The following is a 21,589-nucleotide window of genomic DNA, read 5'->3' as shown; positions in this document are numbered from 1 at the left end:
CTGACGATCCAAGGACGTCAAACTGGCAGCTGGGGGCCCAAACGATTCTCTTCTTCGTTTCCAACTTTTGACCCCTTTGTGCATCGGATTATAGACGCTACCCTAGAAATTCATCATGAAATCACATGGCAACGGGGCGACAACATATCAAAGCTAGGACATGCCGCACGATTTAGACGATTGACTCGCAGACGGCCGACGAGACTATAACAAAGAATAAGACGGCGGACGCGCAAGCGCCTGTGATGCAACTGAGTCCGCTGGGATCGCGACTTGCGGCCTCGCTCGCAGGGCTGCTTGTTGTTTTGATCTTGTACATCCTTCTCTTCGCACCCAGCGCAGCGTTTGCGCTGGAGCTTGCGGCGCCCTCTGTATCCGACCTGACAACGCCAGTAGAGCTTCTACAGCTGGGTGCCGAGCCGCAATATGATTATGAGCCCGAGTTTGCTCTGTTTGACCGAGGGATCCTGGGACGAGCGCCCGCGGTTGCGACGCCCCTGGTGAACAATGTGCCGATTCCGATGAATCTTCAGCCAGGCGCATCTGCCTGTTATATGGTGGCCAAGAACATCATCCTCAGCGGCCATCCAAGTACGGGGTCTTCGAAGAGAAATGCAGATTCTCACGGGCATGACGACGAGGACCACGACGAGCACGATGAACACGACGATGAACACGACGACGACGACGACGACGACGACGACGATGACGACGACGACAGCAAATCACCAAGTGGTAACCAAGGCAGTGGTAGCCCCCAAAGAGTGCTCTACCTGTCGGCAAATACCTGTCTTCAGCCGCAGAGCGCTTCGAGTAAGACATCAGTACCTCCGCAGCTTCGCATCTATGTATCTACTTCCAGTAAGGATGGGTGTCCTGATGTGACCAAACCTCCCGCTGGAGTTCAATCCAAGGCTTTTGTGGAAGGCGCTATCATGTACGGCTTAAACGCAACGGACGACGTGTATGTGACAATTGCGGCTCCGGACGTCACAAAGGATTTCCAGGGCATATACAATTTTGAGATTGCGGCATCGGTTGATGACTACTATCATCAGTATAACGATGCGGATGGGCAGCTACTGTGGATGGACAGTGACGCAACATCAGCCCTCTTGCAGACGGCGCCATTGACAGGCAATGTAAATCAGATTCCATCCATCATGAAGGCCGGCCCACAATATGAGATGTACGTTCAGGGGGAGAAAGCGCCGATTCTCAACGGGCTTATGCGCTCAGCCTGCGGGCTGAATAATGCCGCCCAGATCGCATCCAAAAGACTGGACAATGGACAGATGAACAATAACGAATTGGTTCGAAGCAAATTATACGACAAGGGCCCGGGTGGCTGGCCAAGACAGCAGTTCTATTTCGAAGGACTCAATTCTAGTTCGTCTTACTCTGGTATCTTGTTGATACCAGGAAATAAAACAGCCGGCTCGAAGAGACAAAGCTCGGGTGTGGTTGGGGGTGGTGGCACTGTCTTTCCGCCTACTTCCTTTGACACTTCAAGAGGTATGCTCTCCCTTTACCTGTCTTGATGAATATGGAATTGGTTGATTTTCTAACTCACTTGAAAGGCACAAACTGCAATCTCATCACTGATTTAGACTTTTGTGACGACGTACAATGGGCAGCCCCCGGCAATACCAAGTTTAACAACACGGAGCTGGGCAATCTCTACGATAATTATGCGAAAACGATGTATGGCAATTTCCAGAATGCCTTGATGCAAATTCCATGCGAAGCGCCGTCTACGCAGCGGTACTCGCTGGCAGCCAACTGTGACAACTGTACGGTTGCATACAAACAGTGGCTTTGTGCTGTGGCTATACCCCGTTGTGAGGATTTCTCAACCGAGAACAACTACACAATTCCTCGAAACGTGGCTCAAGCCTTTCCTAACGGCACCTTCCTCCCAGACGAGCAGAGGCAGCAGCTCATGCAGAAACCAGCTTTCAATTCGTCTCGGAACGCCTTTATAGATGAAGTGATTGCGCCGGGCCCTTACAAAGAGATTCTGCCTTGTGCCGATCTTTGTTATGGGGTCGTCCAGGGCTGCCCGGCGGCCATGGGCTTTGGATGTCCCCTGGCGCATCATGGAATTGGATTCAACCTGAGCTACGGTTTACGCGACCCTGACGGCAAAGCAGTGACTTGCAATTATCCAGGAGAGCCTAGAACCATTGTTAATGCAGCAAAGGCAATTGCGCCTAGTATGATGCTCCTGATGAGTTTTGTTGTGCTCGGTTCAGGCTTGTTACTATGATGGAACGACTATCCGAATAAAGATAGAGATAAGAGGTGCATTAGACAGACGCATAAAGAAAGAGCGAGAGCGAAAGAGAAAGGAAAGTCATGCTATATGCAAGGCGTTTATGGTTAGCGTTTGTGGCTTTGAAGGGCTGGCTTGATTTTGGTTTCTCTGAAAAGAAAGCGGAGCATGGCGTTTTACAGGCTGAGTGATTTGCATATATTCTGATAGAGGAGCTGGCGACAAGGGCCAAAGTTTGAAGCTTCGATTGCTCCTGTTTGATAGATGTCGGAAGATTGGCTAATGAGTCAAATCGTATTTACAATTGGCATGGCATCGAGGTATAGAATGGAATACAAGTATTTGTACGCATGGATAAAAGTTGCTCGTGTGTAAGTGAATTTATTGGCAATGCCTTTCATTCGTTCTCCTTTCGACCCTTTTGCCTCTAAGAGTCATTTGACAGAATGTCTCGATTATTATACGAACCTCTTCCGTCGCCAAATAGTGTATACGAGTTGTGAAATTGCTTATATTCGTTGTAAAATATTCAAGTTGGCCAACCTTCCCTCCACAGCTGGCTTGATGTGACCTCCATAGAAAGATATCCTTCCTTTTCATGTCTCTTATTTCTCCTCTTTTGTCTTTTTGTATTCGTTCACGGTTGTTTCGAGCGCAGCAATCGTTGCTATAACATGCATGTCCTTCTGTTAGCACCGCTTTCCCAAAACGTAACCCCCCCCCCCCTTCCCCCTTCCCCTTCTCCTTTTTCCACCAGAAGAAGGCTCCAATTCTCGGGCTGCTTGGTTCTCACCGTCGGTTTCTTCGCGATGCTCATCGGCTTCGAGCTTCAGCCACGTCCAGTATGCGACCTGGTATGTGAAGACAGCGAGGACAAGGACCTTGCCTATCGGCCGGGTGAAGGTTTTGTAGAACTGAGCCTGGAATTTCGTTCAACGAATTGCAGTTAGTAAAGGAACAATGTTGAGGAAATTGAAAAAACAGAGCCTATTCTTTCTTACTGCTGAGCCAGATTGCTTAGTGGCATAGCTTCTCGCAATAGTCCGAGAAGCCGGAGCTGCTCTATGCGAAACTCGGATAGCAGACGGGCATCTCTGGCGCAAGACCCTCAGCGCCGAAGACGGATGCATGGTTCGATTTCACTCTCGTAAAACTCGGATCGCTAAGGTGTTCTCAATGGTTTGGACGTCTCCAATTCATTAGACCCGCTGGTTCTGTCGCTCATTGGGCGCTGCAGCGCATGCCATCTCCAGAAATCGCCGAATGCATTTTTTTTTTTTTAGCATCGATCACGAGCTGCACATTCTTTAGCATGATCCGTCAAGGTGCATCCGCACACACTGATCGGCATTGCTGTGGCGGTGCAAACTGCCCTATACAGGCCACAGCTCAGCAGCTTCCAGCGCGGTCTCCCATGTGGCGGCGCATTGCTTCCAGCACCCCGCGTTTTCTCCAAAGGACACCTCTTTTTAGGCCCAGCAGAGAGACGGCAGCACTTTGCGCTAGAAGCAAGTCTGGCGCAACCATTGCCTGTTCTCCGGATACAGCAAGCCGCGTTGCGACAACGGTGCGACTATGTACCTGGTACCTTGCCGTCTGCGCTGTCTGCCGTGCCTACCGGACCCCTGCGCCCCGTAGCAGGTACCCGCCTCGAGATTAGATAGGCCACAGCACCCTGTCCGCGGCTATTTTCCCTTGACGACACATGTCCTCCAGAATCCCTGGACGTTCAGCAGTATCTTTTGCCTTGATCTGGTTTCTTTTACTCTCAGCATTGCTACATTTACCCTTTTTCTTTTCCCTTCCACGCTCCTTCACTCAATTTGTTAACGCCTCTCATAAAAAACAGGCCAATCTGTCCCAAACTTATCGTTTCGCATACTTGACACGATACCCTGAAAAACATTCGCCGCCCTCCTCACGCCCCCCTTCCAATTTAAGTCTTGTATAAGAGTCGCATCACTCCCGTCCGATCTTCTGGAACCACAATCTGTCCAGCTAGCTTATTATAATTTCACGACTTTCAACCACCTTCAGTAACCAAAAACCACACACTTACACAATCATAATGGTAAGTCTCCAATGACCTCGTTTCGAGCTACCAAGTCGCAAAAGGTCCTGTTACTAACGTGCGCTTCTCTTTGCGCCTAGGCTCAAACCCTCGAGCAGCGACGGCGCAACGCCAAGTTCGTCAAGGACCAGGAAGCCCGCAGAGGCAAGTCCGAAGATCAGATCAAGAAGCGCACCAAGGAAGCTCCCAAGTCGCCCATTTCCATGTTCTGGCTCGGTATGTGCCTCCTTCAATTCGAAACTCTTTGTCCAAACTGGATTTCGTTCTCGCGCTGACCACTCACTTGTCGTCTAGTCCTGCTTGGTTTCGTCATCTTTGGCGGACTTGTATTTGAGGCCTTGTCGCGCTTCTTTGGCCTGTAATTCAACATTGGCCCTTGTCGAATTCGAGTCGAGACAAAACACACAAAGAATCAAAAACGAAAGAAAAATATGTTTGAAAATCCGACGGACAAGAGCAAATGGGTTGTCCTCTTGGACAATAGAAAGAGTGAGGAGGGAAGAGAGACTGAGCGCGAGAAGTGAGGATCATTGGCGAATCAAAGAGGCCATCAGTGTCATGCTAATCGCAGGCGCTGCTGTAACATTGACATTTCACCTGCGTATCCTGCCCTTCTTGCAGCATTTTCCTAGAGTTCTTATATCATGGGGATCTACGGCGCATTGGCATTGTACATCTAGTATTTAGGCGCTTTGATGAGCGAGAGAAACAATCGAAAGACAAATTCAATTCCATTTGGTATCTCCTGTGAGCTCTGTCAAACGCCACGTTACCTTGATCCGTTTGAAGCCAACGCGATCAACTGATGCAAATATATCGAGCAAAACAAACGACAAATATGGTACACGGCAGATATGGTACAAGCGACCGATAGGCAGCCTTTGCAAGGGCATCATCGCTCAAAGCATGTGGCAGCCCTACGCACCCAAACCGCGGCGTTTTTGGCCGCTTTCCTTCAGCTGCATACCGGCCTCGTACTGGCGCTGGATGGCTGCCTCAGCCTTGACTGAGTCATTCTTGCTAGTGGCGATGCTGCCTGGCTTCGCAATGCTGGCGCCGGCCTTCTTGCCTCCGAGGAGTCTGAGAAACTTGTCTTGGCGTGCGGATCCTCCTTCAAGGCCATCGACGTTGATCTCCTCCTGCTTGCCCTTCTTGGTGGCTGGCTCTTCGGCCGCATCATCTTGTCGCTTTCTCTTGCCATCAGTCTCCTCGGACTGCGACTTCGAATGCTTCTTTTTCTTCTTGGGTTTCTCCTCGGCATCATCGGCGGCTTGAGTAAGGGCAGCTGCTTCCACCTTAGCCAGCTCGATATCGCCGCTCTTTTCCTTCTTCTTCTTTTCCTTCTTCTTCTCGCCCTTGGTCTCCTGCTCTTTGGTCTCCTGCTCCTTGTTCTTATCGTCGTCTTGATCATTCAAAGGACCGACAGCAAGGCCCATATCGCTGATGAGACTTGCAAGGAGTTTGCCATCACCGCTCTCGGCCGTTTTCTGCACACAGAGTTAGCTCTCTCTTAGCATGCACGGGAAACAAAAGACATTGGAAGAGAGTGCTTCACCTCAAGAGCTTCAGTAATTTGCTTGTACATCTTGGTAACCTCTTCCGCTTGCTTCAACAACTTCTGGGCTTCTGCCTCAAACATCTTGGACTTCTCCAAGCACTCATCACGCTTCTTCTCTGCCAGCAGACGATGTGCCTCTAGAGCAGGGTTCTTGTCTGCCTTTTTAGCCTTTTTGGCTTTGGCAGACTTTTCTCCTCCGTCTCCAGCTTCCTTCTCCAGAGACTCTGCCAATTTCTTGGCCTTGCGCTCAGCTTTGCGAGCCTTCTTCTCGAGTTTGCGCTCTAAAGAAAAGACATGAGGGAAAGTTCAAAGAGATATTTTATGGGTGAGGGGTGATAAGATGAAAGAAGAGCTCCAATATGTAGCTGTCCGTAACATCAATGGCCTTACCTTGGTCGGCCTGCGCCTGTGCATCAGTCGCTGATTTACCCATGATGACACTGGGATTCGAGAAAACAGTGACAAAATTCGAGCAGAACGTTGCTGAAGACAGATTTTCACTCTCGGGAAGATTTTCTTGTGAGACGACGCGGAAATCTTCGTTAGTTGGGCAAATTGAAGCTTTTGAGAAGTTGTAAAGTGCTGGGTGCGAGCTCGCAGCTGGAATAATAACTGCTGCGATCGAAAAAAATAATGGGCTTTCTGCCGGGCGGTGGGAAGCTCTCCACAATTAGCGCAAGGTACGGCGGGAAGATTGCCGAGTGACGGAAGGAAGGTGGGGTGAGCAGGAACTGAAAAGCTGTGGCACCTGCCAGGCGGATAGCGCTGCGGAAGGCTCCGAAAAAGTTAAGGTACTCTATTGGGAGATCACAGTACAAACAGTCAAGGATTGTACCTCTTTCTTCGATTCTTCAGTCGTTGGGTTACGATTTGATGATCTGTGATGGGAAGACACACAGCCAAGTTGCCAATATATGACAAAGTGAGACAATGTATCATTTCTGCAGAATTTAGACAGGGTCAAACCACGTGTTGGGCATAGGTAATTGGCAGCAGTGGGCTCTGAAGCTAGTTTCGAGGCAATGGCACTTGGCGCTGTACGGAAGACCTGCAGAGTACCAGTGGTGATTTGAGCAATTTAAAAAGCAAGCAAATGAGAAAAGTGAATATATTTCCTGACATTTTTTAGCTATGTACTAAGTGAAAAGACAGATATCACTGATGTTGCGAGAAGAATCTACAGCAGCAGATCTCCCGCCCTTTGCAGATTGTTGAAGATGGCTTAGCTGGCGATCTTCGGTATCTGTCTCCACTAACAGCTATTCTAAGCCATGGATAAGTGTCTTGGAGAAGCTCGGGCAACTTGTTGAAGATGGAATACTATAGAAAGAAGTAGAAGGAATCCTTACGACTTTCTATTTGTCTGTTGGAATCACAACTACCTAGGCTAGTACAGTATTTTGTGGCGCATATATGCATGGATAGCGTCCTGCATACAATCACAACACAACAGCCCTAGGTGAGGCTTAGACTATCGGCCAGCCCGCTTGGATAGGTCTAGATCAACAGCCACAAAGTTCCCCTGTCCGTTAATGAAGCCGCCGGAAGCCGTATCTCAGACGAATTTGTGACCTAAGGCTACTGACATTAGGGCACAGATTGTGCTGCACCAGTTCTGTCTGAGATGACTCTAGTGTCCAGCTTCAGCTCAAAGCAACCCTCCTGATACCAACTATTGTCTAGCACATCGTTAGAGTAACATATTTTGCGTCGTATTTGTCTACCTATACAGACTGCCCTTGAAAAGCTAAACATTGAGTTCTATATCTTTCATATTGTCCAGGATGCAAGATGTACTGACCCTGAATGCCGTTTCTGGAACCAAGCTATGCGCCTACGTTTCAACGCAGAAGGGGGAAAAAGTGATATATACATAGTGTCTTGTTCATACCTAAGAGGGGGAAAACTCGACACCGGGGAATCTAAAGTAAGAGTGTATAGAACAGTTGGAGATGGAAAAAAATGAGCCACGAAATCATAACGTGGGAAAAGCTTGACCAATGAAACAAGCATCATAAATGTATGGATTTTCCTCCATATAAATATCGTTAGCACCGCTGCTACTATAAGTAGCAGATTGACGCATATCAGAGCTAAGAGATGACGTATAATTTGAAGAGGCGAAGCCATCACCTTGGTGCATGCCTCGACGGCTGGCTTTTCGACTTTCGGCTTCGTGTCCACGAGCAACGAAGAGACTCATGTTCATGCTGCCCCAAGGCAAGCCCGATAGTTCTGGTTCTGTGTCGATGTCGTCTGAGTAAGGAATACGGTAGCTGTTGCCAGCATATTCCTTGTCTCTGGCTTCGCGCTCCGCCCTTTCTTTCTGCTCTCTGGCTTTTGATCCTGGTTGTTGTCAGTGAGAAAGTCAGAAACAACCAGCACCGCATTACGAGGTTGAGTGGGAGGGGACATACGGAACTTGCGCTGTGCGACGCGATTTTGTATCCGCCTCCTCTCATCTGGATCTGTCACATCGGACCACTCGGTGTCTTGTGCCCCAGCCTTGCTTCTTTTGATTGGTGAAGCGCAATTGCTGCTTTTGCTGGATAAGACGTCGGGACTATGCGGGACACTTTCTGATCTTTGAGCTGCAGGCATAGTGGTAGAACGATGTTACCAACGTTGAGATTCTCTCGAGCCCTTAGTGTAGAAGAATGTTTGAGTTGCTCAGTCCCAAAGAAGATTTTGCGTAGTTTGAGTTAGTCGGCTTGTATAAGTCAAGTATAATTCGCAGTGAAGTTCTTTGCTTCTAGAAGTACCGGGGTTTGAGCAAATGACCGTTGAGTCAGAACTCAAAACACGCTTTAATAAAGCACGTGCTAAAGAGATATGCTGCTGAATAGAGTAGAGAATTTGTGCCTTGGGTACATGTAAGTATGTTGGCGAGAACCGATGAGTGGCGTGGAAAAGAGTATAGGTGTAGTAGTCTCAAGTGATAACATGCCTGGTCGGGACTTGTCAAGGGGTTATAGGCGATTAGAAGTCGCTGGATGGGGGGCTGCCCGAAATGGCACGGCGAGGCGGCTCTGTATGTGCCGTGAAACTGAGCTTGGCCTGTGAGGCATTGCCCCCAGAACTGGCCCCGGGCCCAGATCCCAGCATAGGCGCCGGTCCTCGAGCAGCGACAGCCGTGAATGGATCCATTCACGTCGAGTGATCTGCAGTACTCTATTCTCAGGGCTCCACCGGCGCGGATTCCAGGGTCCCGGCGGGTAGAGGCAAACCAGCAGCGTGCGTGGCGCATATGTGGCCTATACGCAGGATGCGAGTGTGGAGGGCGTGAGATTGGCATGGCAGTACCTGGTGACGTCTGGTCTTTTTAGCTTTACGAGGTTACGAGGCCGAATTCGCACGGCCGATGTCCGGCGGCGATAGCCTGGAAGGAATTCCCCCCAAACTGGGGATGGACAAACAGCGGTGTTGTGAAAAAGCAGGGCTGATATGCTAGCACCCGTAGGCTAGAGCCACCTAGTGCTCGTATGACAAGCCAGGCAGGATTGCTTCTATCCGAGACGGCAGCTATGGCTGCAGCCACTTCCAAGGCAGACGGCATTGGGAAGAGGAGGCCTGGAGGTCGATCCTTTGGGGATTGTCGGCAGGGGATGCCATGAGTTGATACGGCCTTGAAAATAAGGACCATCTGTGCTTATTGTCACTGTTTCCCTAGAATTGGATACCTTACCGAGATATTTTATGGTGTATGGTGGACATTGAATCTGTAGGAAATATGCCTAGGGCGGCGTCGAAGAGTGAGCTTCGATTGCCAGGAGAGCCGCGTCTAGTGATGAATAGCCGCACAAATGTACTTTTCCAAAAGCCCATCTACAAAGTGCATTACACTACCTGTAGATGGGAATACTTGTGTAGTTGGCGTATGATAATTTACGCGTAGCGTACCTGGTCGTTTCACACCCCATCTATACGGGGCAACGCTAGAGCTGGATATGGCTTAGACGTGTGCAAACAAAGTCAAGAATAAAGCTTAGCTTGACCTGAGAGCCAATCGCAGTATTGTATGCAAGCTTTCTTTTATGGGGCCGAGCCCCTACGGCAATGCTTAAAAGACAGCTTACCGAGGGGACTGTAGGCTAGCAACGATTATAGGGAGTTTTCGCTCAGCAGCGGCATCAGGATCAATGTTTTGGAATCATGCATGGAGGCAGGCCTATGGCATTTCAACAATCTCCTTCCTGTTATAAGGGTGGGAAAAGCAAAGGGCAATCATACAGCAACAAATTGAAGAAATATAACACAGCCACTAATATCCTTTCTGCCTCATTTCGCGCACATGCCCACTTTCCCTTAAACAATGCTAGATGGACAGCTAAGGCAGCTAAGACGATTAGCTGGGCAACTTGGCGAATGAGCTGAAGCTGGGACTGCTCGCCAAGAGCCAATTGCAGACCAGGCTCCGCCTATTGGGGGTGTTATTTATAGGTGAATCAAGCCCTAGAAAGCAGGAGCAACCTGCTTGTACAACTGGCGGTGGCGCCTTTGATACAGGCGAAATAGGCACCGATTACAGTAAAGTGCTGAGGAATGAGATAGCCCGTATAGATGGCTTCCATTTCTGCAAGCCCTTTCCTAAATTCCTATCTTCCCATCTTCAACCTTGCACCTCCACAACGAACAACACCACCGCCATCATCATCGCTGGCACCACCACTGCTGTTGTCACTTTCGCATCCTGGCTCTTCCTCGAGCTGAGCCTCAGCAATTAACACGCACTCCCGCAAAGGCGGTATCCATTTCGAGCCACCGGCTATCCTACCCGTCGTGCCAGGCTAATAGCTGACACTGTACCACTAGCAAAGCTCCAGGTGTGACTCTTCACAACGCCCAAACGGCTTTTTTGGGGGCCAAATGGCAGGGCTAGGAGCCAATGGCAGACAGCTTTACAAAAGGTCCACAAATATGCCTCTCACTCATTCAGCCCGACTCACAGACTTGCAAACTACTCTACCCAAACCGAGATATACGACGACGAGCTAAGAAGCACATCCCTTCCCGCTTTGCGTCAGCGCGGCCCTGGCCAAATCTTGCGTCTCCGTGGCTGTCGCATCTCACGGCAGTAAGATACCTGGGTGATTTTCCCTTTTCGCTCGTTCTATTTGCACGCAGTGCTTATAGGTGAGAAATAGACGCGAGACACACAGAGGATCAAGTTTAGCAATGCGCAAGTCAAATTGTAACGCATCTCACAATCGTGTCTCTCTGTATAAGTCTCTGAAATGGTCAAAAAGAAAAGAAAAGAGCAATAGACAGAAAAATGTTTCCCGATCTCTTGTCTCACTGCACGAACTATTCGCGATGTGAATACCGGTGTTGCACTTGATTCCACCAATAGGGCGAGAAACCATCCGTATTGGTCAGACCAGTCTTTCAGCTTCTCAGTCTAGAGCTATAGTAGGGTTACTTCGTCTATAGCCGGACAAGCGAAGAGGTGTTGATACCACAACCTTGAGCCCTTCACACCATGATCAGGCACCGCTATGACCATGCATAACCGCAGCTTTGTCTTGGCTGTCGTATTAGGATCTCGTGCATATTTCAGGGTGGACTGGATTTTGGGCAAGTCTAAGCCTCGTAAAGCTGTTTACACCACGGAGTGGCCTATTCTACTGACAAGTCAAGATGAAAGTGATGACAGTGAATATCTGTATGCCAATTGAATCTTGGTCAAATCTGTTTGGATGACTGCAGCTTCGTAATCACAAAGATCGAAAATCTTCCCAGCTGCTACTCCAATGATGATGCAGCAGCTGGCGTCGGTAGAAAGATCTAAGGTACTTGATCTACTAATGACCTTGCTGCCTAAATGGTTTTCCTAGGGAAACACAACTCAACCCTCCTTTATCACCCTATTCAAAGCAATGCGTTATATTTCTCACTCTAACGGTATCCAGGTGCACAACGGTTCGAACCACTACCAGTAGCGGCACATATTGCAAATGCGATGCTACGACACGTCACATGCGGTTTCTCTTCACCCCTGTGCGCCATGTGTTCCCGTCCTTTAAGCTAAAGCGCGGATGGCATTTTGCGTAGTCCGTAGGGCTGCCAAGAGCACCTCGGCTCGGATTGGCAATATAATTAGGACAAGCATCAACCCATACAAAGGGGTTCGGCAATCTACACTAAACCGTGACGAGTATCCAGGGCGAGGGATTGAGGCTCAACATCAACTGTTTTGTCAATTCTTGGATTTCACAGGATTTCTTTTCTTTGTCCTACTTGTTTAGCTCTGCATATCTTCAAAGATTTCTGCCCCCACCTAAGAGACATGCCTGATAAGAACAAAAGGAGAAGGCCGAGGATGAAAATGCTTGGCATGGGCTCGTATCTTGACTAGATAAACAGGTTCTCACGGAAATCCCCCTCAACCAAGGTCGTATTCTCACCAGAGAGAAAAGAATCTTATAGACCTTAGGTTTCAGCTGAAGGCACTGAATAATCCTTCTCGAACTGCATTCTCCCTTTGGTCGTCGTGTCTCGGTTGAACTTTGGACCGTTATACATATAATTCTCTTTATAGCAGTTTTGAGTCTCACTTTTTTTTTCTATCAACTTAACGCTAACTTAACGGAGACTTCTCTCAATGTCCAGGCATGGTATCGTTTTGTTTTTAGGTGCTCAGCGAAGAGGGCATATTTTCTTAACACCTACAGAGCATCAAGGCTGTGAATATCTTTTGGGCAATAAAAAAGCATAGCTGACAGTCTTCTATGGAGTATAGTGGGCAACATGGGTTTGTCAGAAAGAACAGGATTAATGATCCCTGCAACTATAAGCATCTTAGTTCAGATGTGTATATCCATGAATATTATTAATCTCAGATCTAGGCAGTTATTCCGCCTTTTTCAAGATAGTTCTAGTAACATATCCTCATGGAGCACCTATATATTTGACTAATACAAAAGACGTGGATAATTACATGCCTTTGATTGCAACAGTATCTCAACAACGTCCATCCAGTGACCATGGCCGAGAATCAACGGCTTTCCATCTCAGCCAACTCGGCCAACGGTGGTGACATCGATACCGGCCTAGTCACCACGGTCTCATGAACGTTCTGCCCCATCCCCTGTGGCTTTGGCGGTGCCCAGAATCCCGACACGCTGTTATGAGCTGTCATATACGACTCCTGCGGGACTGAAGTAGATGCCATGCTTGTATGTGGATTTGTGCTGTAATGTGTGTGAGTAGGATAGGTAGGGGAGCCATAGCCTCCAGAAGACACGGGCACAGGCACGATCTGGGGTCTTTTCGATTGGCGGCGGTAGTACAGTAACAAGCCGAGGGCTAGAAGCAAAACGGCAGCGCCGCCGATTGCGATTCCCGCTATTGCTCCATTGGACAGGACGACAGAATTGGAGTTGTAACCTGCACTTTCCGCCGTGGTCGTAGAGGAAGTTGTAGCCGTCGTTGAAGTTTGCGTTGCCAGTGTCGGAGCTATTGTAGTTGTCACGACTGTAACATTGCTCGTTCCCCCCGGTGAAAGGTCCTTGTATGCATCGCAGTCGGGCTGAGGCTGTGCAAGCGGACACTCATCTGCGAAGCAAATGGAGTAGAGCTGGCCATTGACAGGAGGAGCGCACCGCACGTTGTACCTTGCGTTCATAAAAGTATCCAGCGTCTGCGCATCTTCGTCTGAGAAGCCAAAGTATTTACTGGCTACTGTGAGTTGCTCGATGAAGTATCCAATATCCGTCTGGTTCAGGTTCATGAACTTGTGGACGTAGGCAGCAGAGAGAGGACCGCCGCTGTCTGCCGTACGTGGGAATTTCGGTGCGAAGCTGCAGCCGTAGATGAAGCCAAACGCCGTGAACCAGTGGGTGAATAGACGGCTGATTTGAGAAATGTCAGTGGTGAACGAGGGGATGATAGCTGGTGGAAGTGACCTAGAGAGTAGGGAGACACACTATTGATTCGTCGAGTTATTTATATCAACTGAATTTGTTGAACCGTTCAAAAACGACAACAGTGGACCAGTAGCACCTCCGTCTAACCAGTTGATTCCCACCGGTTGATTATTTAGATTCGTTGTCGCTTCTATTAATATCGTCGTTGTCAGCCCAGACAGTACATCATCAAGTGGAATATGAAATACTCTGCTAGGAGGAAATTTCTTACTTGAACCATCAAACCAAGGTCGAAGGTATACATCTAAACCCTTGAAACGCGCCCTGTTGAAAATGCCAGAGCTATCGTCTGGAGGATTTGGAAGGCCAGCACTTCCAGCGTAGGCCAGAGTGACGATGCTCTGTACGAGGAGCAGCTGGGTGGTACCATTGTTCTCGCCATACCGCTGAGTGGCATAATAGTCGCAGATTGACTCGTTACCGGATCGCTGGGCGAGAGTTAGGCGCCCTGCAGCTAAGAGCGAGACAACCGCGGCAACTTGTTTCCACATATTGTCACTCGTAGTACTGGAAGGCTGTCTCACGGGATTTGTAACCGATGGGCAGAAACAGAGAGGATCCAAGATTGGGAGGGCCACAGGTTCAAGCGTACAGAGAGCACACAGAGAGTAATGATATAGGAGTGGCTCATGGCATTGGGCTGGCTAGTCTAGGCCTGGCCAGACTGCCAATTCCAACTGACCGGGCAGCGATGCCAACCAGGATGCCTATGCCAAGACGAATATACTCGCACAACGTGGCGGACGTGCATATTGTGGCACGCGAGGCCTGAGGCTATTTGCTCGGTGAGCGAGCTATAGCGTTAGTTGTCAGCCTAATGTTTGCTTCCTCCTGCATAGTGCTGCTCAGCTCTGGAGGCGGTGGTTCAGATGACAAGGTTGACTGGCCAGGGTGGCCTCCCCACGGCTCCCAAACGAGATCATCGCAGAGCTAGTATCTCGTTTTCACGGCAATGAGCTTTTGACACTGCATCTGGCTCTAGTCTTGATGCCTAGTTGTACCGGCATCTGGACTTGGGGCAGCTGGCGACGGACAGCGTTGATTGGGCAAACAGCTTCAACCCGTCCTGCAGTCCAAATGCTTATACTAGTACTACTGCTCGCTGATAGCAGGTATGACTTGTCTAGACGCCAGCCTCTTTGCGGCTGAGGGCGCTTGGCGGCAGTCGAGAGCTGTGAAATGCAAGGGGCTTCAAATGGTTCAATGTCACTATCAATACTTCGGTTAGTAGCGTGCATAGACTGGATGCGGGCGAGCAATAAGCGAATTTGACTTACTCATCATAATTCAGCCAACAAATAACTCAGTCGGTGTGAAAGAAAGAGCTGAATGGCCTGTTCATGGGCTATTAAGAGAATCTATGTTGTGGTCATAGTCGGCATTTGCCAAGCGATCCTCTTTTATGCTTAAAATGCTTAGCTTGACCGGAATTAAATGGCCACCTAGTAACTGTATCAAGCCGGACGCAGACACCTGAGCACTGCATATATTGTTTCGAGACAACAACTTCCATCAGTTTGATTGATTATAATCGTACGAATGCTGATGGTCTTGTACCCTTTTTCCTAACCTAGATGGCTCAGACAAATCAATGCGTCGCAGTTCTCCGCCACACCCTGATGTATAATGTTAGTGAATCATGAGATGAAGGCATTCTAATTGCTGGAACTGGAATAAGAACAGTTTGTTACATGATTTTCATAATATACAATGCGCCAGCCCTCAAAGCCCTTCCCGAGACACTGCTTTTACAAGCCGGCCAATGCTTCCGCCTCACGCTCAGCCCTTCGCTCCACCGACCGTCTCTTGAATCGAATCTCCGCCCTTCTTCTCTCACCACCGTCAATCTTGCGACCCTGGCGGTGTTCCCACATGCCCTCCGTGGCCTTGACAATTGCGCCAGCCTGCTGCGGCAGCGGTATCGCATACGGACCTGCTATTGACCTAAGTCCCCTGACTGTGTAGCCATTGGGCCGTGGCAGGACTTCTGAGTCCCCAATGACACCTTCCTCCTCTTGAGGCACGTTGACCACGTATTTTGCGTCGCTGATGACGGACGCTGGCGGGGTAGCGACTTTCAGTAGAGCCTGGCCGTCTTTAACATATTTGAAGTCTCCGCCCGGTCCCAGCGCTCCTTTTCGGTATCTCTGCATCCATTGCAGCAGGTATTTGCGGTTACGAGGCGGCTCGATGCCCAGCTCTTTCAGTTGTGGAGATGTAAGAGAGAAGAGAGACTCCCACGACGGGAATTTGGATGCGTGCTTGTTCAGGCCGCGGCCAATTAGTGTAAGAAAAGTCGGGACATCGGGGACGAATGGCCTCGGCTGTGGAATCTTCGGGGCTGGTCTCGTCTTATGGAGCCATCGTGTCTGGCTTGCACCGAGGAAGTTGGCATTGCGAAGGAATCGCAAGGGTGATGTCGATGGTGATAGGCCGGACTTCATCGTGGCTGTTGTGCGAAAACCCTAATATTAGTCGTCAGTAACGTCTGTCGGGCGGATGGACTGATGGCCAAGTAACTTAGGCCTTACCAAATTTTGAACCGCAATTAAAGTGGCTGCGAACAGGGTTGAAGCCAGCAATCTTCCTCAAGCCCGGCTCGTTCGATCCTATGATTTGCGAACTTTCCTGGCACGGCCAATTCGATTTTGAAGATGTTAGCTAAGCAAGGCTGCATGAACAATAGTGGGGTGATATCGAAGCTCACTTATCAGTGCAACCTCATTGGCCCGGCTTAATTGTCCAATTGATAACGCCTTGCATCAACTGGGTATATAAAGTAACTGGTCGCATCATCGCTTCTTCACGCTTACAATCCATCATGGCGACGAGTGTGTCCGCCAGATCTGACGGCGGGCCATCTCCAAACCATCCAAGATAATCAAAAGAACACACACACAACGCAACTCGCCCAGCATGGCTCCCAGGAGGCCGGCGCACACGCTCTTCGCGGCATCACCTGCGGCATTCGACATAGGACCCCATGGTGAGATTGTTCATACCACTTGGGATTCTTTACGGACTAGTGAATATTAACACTTGGTCTTCCAGATGTACTACCGAGCCAATTTCTAGAATTTTTCGACTCTTTGTCGACCCCGAGTTCTTCTGAGAACACGAGTGACAGTTCCCGTAACCTTAAGCTACCTCCATCGAAGCGTCGCAAAGTAGATCGTGAACCAAACGACGGCATCTGTATCGCAAACGCCACAATATCGTTCTCGCGTCGATGTGAAAACACCCGTAGCCTAGACTCCAGCAGTGATCATCACGGCATTGAGCCCTTGCTCTTTTTCGGTCTCAATAATAATTGTTTATCGATCACTACTCGAACGGCCGGTGGTATCGGACCTTTTGAAGCCGATATAACGCTACAACGAAAAGAAATAGATGGAAATGTGGAAACTATACTTGATGTTGGAAAGTCCAGTCTGAAGAAAGCCACTCCCGGTGCTATTTGGACGGCTGTTGATATTTCAATCAAACAACGTCAGGGATTGGCTTCGTTGACAATCTCTTTCCATCTTTATTGGAATGAAACACCAAATCCGTATGCATACCTGAGGCGGAATAATGAGCGACGATATAGCGAGAAGTTGGTTCACACTTTTTTCCCACCTCACGAGAGCGCTCTCAGCGAGATCTCGTGGTCACCGATGGATTTCTACAATGCAGCGCACGTCCCGTCAAAAGATGATACCGATTCCCTCTCCATTGATGTTTCCGGCCTAACCGCCACTCTCTATCCTTACCAAAAGCGAACGCTACAATGGCTGTTGCGCCGAGAAGGTGTGAAATGGACTAGCCAAGACGCAGCTATCCAGTTTTTGTCAGAAGATGAGCGAAGACAAGATTTAGATCTTTTTCGAACTGTGCAGGACGCCAACGGTAGCAAGATATATCTAAGTGATGTGTTTCAAACTATTACTCGAGATCCCACACCGTACCATGAAGCCGGCAAACTCGTCAAAGGTGGAATTCTAGCGGAGGAAATGGGACTAGGAAAGACTTTGGAAATGATTAGTCTTATTCTTTTGCATCGGCGCCGAACGGAATTCTCCCCGGAGCCGCTACCTGGCCAAGAGCACCTTGTTCCCAGCAGCGCAACGTTTATCGTGACTCCAAAATCATTGCAGCTGCAGTGGATATCTGAATTATCCCGCCATGCCCCTGGACTACGTGTGAAGCATTACACAGGGTGTCGAGGTGTTGATAAGGATGGTGAAGCCCGGCTTGTAGCCGAGCTAGCTGGGTACGATGTGGTGGTCACAACCTATAGCGTACTGTCCGCCGAGCTTCACTTTGCAATCAGTCCCCCTGAACGGTCGCGGAGGCACGAGCGAGCATATAGCCGGGTTATTTCTCCGCTTGTCCAAATACTGTGGTGGAGAGTGTGTCTTGACGAAGCTCAGATGATTGAAAGTGGCGTCAGCCAGGCGGCTGCACTGGCCAGAGTAATACCTCGAGTAAATGCCTGGGGCGTCACCGGAACACCAGTCAAAGATGACGTCAAAGACCTGCTTGGCCTACTCTCCTTTTTGAGATATGAACCTTACTGTTCCACACCACAGATCTGGCAGGCACTTACTACCCGCTACAAGCCATTGTTTCAACAGCTCTTCAAGTCAATATCTATTCGACATACGAAAGCGTCTGTAAGGGATGAGATAGCTCTGCCTCCACAGAGACGATACGTTATAAGCATGCCTTTTACCGCGGTAGAAGAGCAGCATTACCAGTCATTATACAAAGAAATGGCAGAAGCTTGCAAGCTCAGCACAGATGGTGATGCCACTATTGAGAAGTGGAACCAGGAAGATTACGAAGATGTTATGAGGATATGGCTCAACAGACTTAGACAAACTGCTCTTCACCCAGAGATTGGTGTTTATGGACGCCGAGTATTGGGAGGCAAGGAGCGTCCCATGAGAACAGTGGAGGAGGTATTAAGTGCCATGCTGGAGCAGGGCGAGATCGCGATAAGGCTTGAAGAACGAGCATATCTTTCGAGCAAGCTGGTACTGGGCCAGTTATTTGAAAACAGCCCTCGGGTAAGGGAAGCTCGAGAGATTTGGGAAGAGGTGCAAAGCGAGTCCGCCAAATTGGTAGCCGAAGCCCAAGTGGCACTCAGAGATGCGCTTCGAGAGAAAGGAAACGCCAAAGACACGGACGAATTCTTAGAGAGGGTGCCAGATCCAGAAGACTCGGACATTGAACTGGAAGACGAAGATGTCGGTAATAAGGGGAAACTGGGCGAGCTGCAGAACCGGCTGAGGACTAGCCTGGAGTTGCATCACAAGGCCATATTCTTCTGCGCCAACGCATATTTTCAAATTAGGGATAATCCGGAGCTGACACAGCCGGATTCAGAGGAATTCCAACACCTCAAAAAGCTCGAAGATGATGGTTATGAGAGCGCCAAGTTGGTTCGAAGGAAGATACTTGGGCAAGGGCAGCGCAAGGCGATGCGGCTCTTGAACAAAATCGCGTCAGCGGCCAAAGAGCAGTCTTTTGTTGAAATACCGGAGCTTGCCGTGAACAGCGAGCGCGGAATAGAGAGTGGGGGTATTATTGACAACCTCCAAGTCCTCTATGAAGACCTCAACGAACAGGCAAACTTGATCGACGAATGGAGAGAACAAATTATTCAACTCCTCTTACGGCCGCTTGTTGATGAAGAGGACACTACAGAGACCACTGGAGAAGAGCTCGTAGATGCTGCGAAAATCCAGGACGAGCTCATGGTTTATGTCCAAATTCTTCGGGCCGTTGTCGCTGATCGCCAGTTTGTCGTTTCGGGTCAAGAAAACGGACTGCTGAAGCATGAGATAGAGATGGCGGTCAGGATGGCGAACGAAGGCGAAGGACCTGCTCCAGAAAAGCTCCTCGATCTGGCTGAAAAAATGACAGAGGCGAAGCCTAGAAGGGCCAATATGTCTATGCGTGCTGCTATCAGCGACCTTCGCAGCCTGTTATCTCGACTCCATCGAGATCCGAACCCTAGCCAGAGAGAACGTCTCGAGTCTAAGATTGCGTCTGACTTGATGAAGACTACTCAGACACTGCTTGGTGAACAAAACAAGGCAGTAGTGGCGTTGGAAGCGGAGGTGGAAATCTTCAAAAGAGCTATGAATGCTCGATTAGACTACTATCGACAGCTGCAGGCCGTCTCGGATGACGTGATGCCCCTTGAAACTCCCAAGACTGAAGAGGCCATTGAAAAAGCAAGAAAAACCATTGATGATCTTCACAGAAAGCTGTTGGCCAACGAAGCCAAGCACCGATACTGTAAGTTGTGATGCAATTTTCATCGATTTGAGACTTGTTATATCTATGCTAATCACACTACTGTTAGTGGTGAGCTTGAAGGAGACCGGCTCCAAGTCCAACGAGCCTCGAATGTGTGTCATTTGTCAAATGCCATTCTCTAGCGGCGTATTGACCGTGTGTGGCCATCAATTCTGCAAGGAATGCATCATGATGTGGTTCAAGGCCCATCGAAATTGCCCAGTTTGTAAGAGGGCGCTCAAGGCTGATAACTTACACGATATTATTATCAAACCTCAGCAGCTCCAGGTCCATGGAGAGGAAGCGGGTCTGCCCAAAGCAAGCTCCAACGATGATGGCCTACAGCGCCGTCGGGACTCTTCAAAGCAAACTGTGCTCTATTCAGAGTTTGATAATCGAGAGCTTGAGCGGATGAAGAACATTGAGCTGGATGGCCCTTCGTTTACAACAAAGGTTGATACTCTTGTTCGGCATCTGATGTGGCTACGCGAGTCTGATCCAGGCGCAAAGTCTATTGTATTTTCGCAGTGAGTCTCCTATTATGATTTTGCACACATTATCAATCATCAAAGTGTGCTTGAACTAACGGCGTGTCGGAATATTCAGATACAAAGACTTTTTGCACATTCTACGCAACGCCTTCAACCGCTTCCGTATTGGATACGCATCAATTGACGATCCTGACGGAATCAGGAGATTCAAAGAAGACCCGGCCGTAGAGTGCTTTCTTCTCCATGCAAGAGCTCACTCCAGCGGCCTAAATCTCGTCAATGCAAGCCACGTCTTCTTATGCGAGCCCCTTCTCAACACCGCCCTCGAACTACAGGCAATTGCCCGCGTGGACCGAATCGGACAGCAACACGAGACGACGGTATGGCTCTATATTGTATCTGGGACGGTGGAGGTATCAATCTATAACCTTTCCGTCAGACGGCGCATGGAGCACATGGGCAGGAACCTCAAGGGAAAATCCAGATCCAAGGAGTCGACGCCGGAACTGCTAGATGCGAATATTGAGGAGGCCAATACGCTGGAGCTGGAGCAGGCTGCTTTGTCGAAGCTTATGAGTAAGGATAGATCTGCGGGCGAGATGGTGGATCGGGGCGATTTGTGGGAGTGTCTGTTTGGGCATGCAAGTGGTAAAGATGGAAAAGACAAATGAGTTTCTGTCTGGGCCTGCAGTACGAATAATGAATGGTTTATGTCAATCTCTGTGATAGATATATGAATGTACACTACAGATTGATAACGATGTTATGAAATGAATTGTGAATGGTACTCCAGGTCATTATCATTTTTTCTCTTTAATATATTATTATACATAGCTTCGTTCTAAACACTTTCTCTTTTTTCTTCTTTTTGGTATTTCCAAATGCATGGGAGTTCCGTTACCGATTTCAGAATCCATGATCTCGACAACCTCTTAGTCGGCATTTGCTGACTATTTCGGGAAAAAAGGATATCCTCCTAGA

At 49.0% G+C, this 21,589-nt stretch overlaps 8 protein-coding genes across 8 annotated transcripts; 4 read left to right on the top strand and 4 right to left on the bottom strand.

Annotated features, from left to right (window-relative positions):
• Positions 1-245: 245 nt before the first annotated feature.
• TGAM01_v200708 (hypothetical protein) lies at positions 246-2,269 on the top strand (the record flags this gene model as incomplete). The annotated part of the gene is made up of 2 exons (XM_018807486.1): positions 246-1,515; positions 1,581-2,269. The coding sequence occupies 2 exons, from the start codon at positions 246-248 to the stop codon at positions 2,267-2,269; spliced, it is 1,959 nt and encodes a 652-aa protein (XP_018659296.1).
• Positions 2,270-4,343: 2,074 nt separating this feature from the next.
• Positions 4,344-4,708, top strand: TGAM01_v200707 (hypothetical protein; the record flags this gene model as incomplete). Its single annotated transcript, XM_018807487.1, has 3 exons — positions 4,344-4,346; positions 4,427-4,562; positions 4,641-4,708. 3 exons carry the CDS (start codon positions 4,344-4,346, stop codon positions 4,706-4,708), a joined length of 207 nt encoding a protein of 68 aa, XP_018659297.1.
• A 555-nt stretch (positions 4,709-5,263) lies between these two features.
• Positions 5,264-6,337, bottom strand: TGAM01_v200706 (hypothetical protein; the record flags this gene model as incomplete). The annotated part of the gene is made up of 3 exons (XM_018807488.1): positions 5,264-5,833; positions 5,902-6,185; positions 6,295-6,337. 3 exons carry the CDS (start codon positions 6,335-6,337, stop codon positions 5,264-5,266), a joined length of 897 nt encoding a protein of 298 aa, XP_018659298.1.
• A 1,542-nt stretch (positions 6,338-7,879) lies between these two features.
• On the bottom strand, positions 7,880-8,505 carry TGAM01_v200705 (hypothetical protein; the record flags this gene model as incomplete). Its single annotated transcript, XM_018807489.1, has 2 exons — positions 7,880-8,250; positions 8,322-8,505. The coding sequence occupies 2 exons, from the start codon at positions 8,503-8,505 to the stop codon at positions 7,880-7,882; spliced, it is 555 nt and encodes a 184-aa protein (XP_018659299.1).
• Positions 8,506-10,349: 1,844 nt separating this feature from the next.
• Positions 10,350-10,628, top strand: TGAM01_v200704 (hypothetical protein; the record flags this gene model as incomplete). The annotated part of the gene is made up of 1 exon (XM_024548611.1): positions 10,350-10,628. A coding segment is annotated over one exon (279 nt), but the record flags the coding sequence as incomplete, so codon positions are not given.
• A 2,270-nt stretch (positions 10,629-12,898) lies between these two features.
• On the bottom strand, positions 12,899-14,320 carry TGAM01_v200703 (hypothetical protein; the record flags this gene model as incomplete). The annotated part of the gene is made up of 2 exons (XM_024548610.1): positions 12,899-13,754; positions 14,055-14,320. The coding sequence occupies 2 exons, from the start codon at positions 14,318-14,320 to the stop codon at positions 12,899-12,901; spliced, it is 1,122 nt and encodes a 373-aa protein (XP_024406621.1).
• A 1,257-nt stretch (positions 14,321-15,577) lies between these two features.
• TGAM01_v200702 (hypothetical protein) lies at positions 15,578-16,273 on the bottom strand (the record flags this gene model as incomplete). The annotated part of the gene is made up of 1 exon (XM_018807491.1): positions 15,578-16,273. One exon carries the CDS (start codon positions 16,271-16,273, stop codon positions 15,578-15,580), a length of 696 nt encoding a protein of 231 aa, XP_018659301.1.
• Positions 16,274-16,745: 472 nt separating this feature from the next.
• TGAM01_v200700 (hypothetical protein) lies at positions 16,746-21,279 on the top strand (the record flags this gene model as incomplete). Its single annotated transcript, XM_018807492.1, has 4 exons — positions 16,746-16,815; positions 16,881-20,117; positions 20,185-20,644; positions 20,724-21,279. The coding sequence occupies 4 exons, from the start codon at positions 16,746-16,748 to the stop codon at positions 21,277-21,279; spliced, it is 4,323 nt and encodes a 1,440-aa protein (XP_018659302.1).
• Positions 21,280-21,589: the final 310 nt, after the last annotated feature.

Source organism: Trichoderma gamsii (genome assembly GCF_001481775.2).
Source record: "Trichoderma gamsii strain T6085 chromosome Unknown Scaffold_2.2, whole genome shotgun sequence".
NCBI lineage: Eukaryota > Fungi > Ascomycota > Sordariomycetes > Hypocreales > Hypocreaceae > Trichoderma > Trichoderma gamsii.
This window is presented reverse-complemented; position numbering and strand designations above follow the sequence as displayed.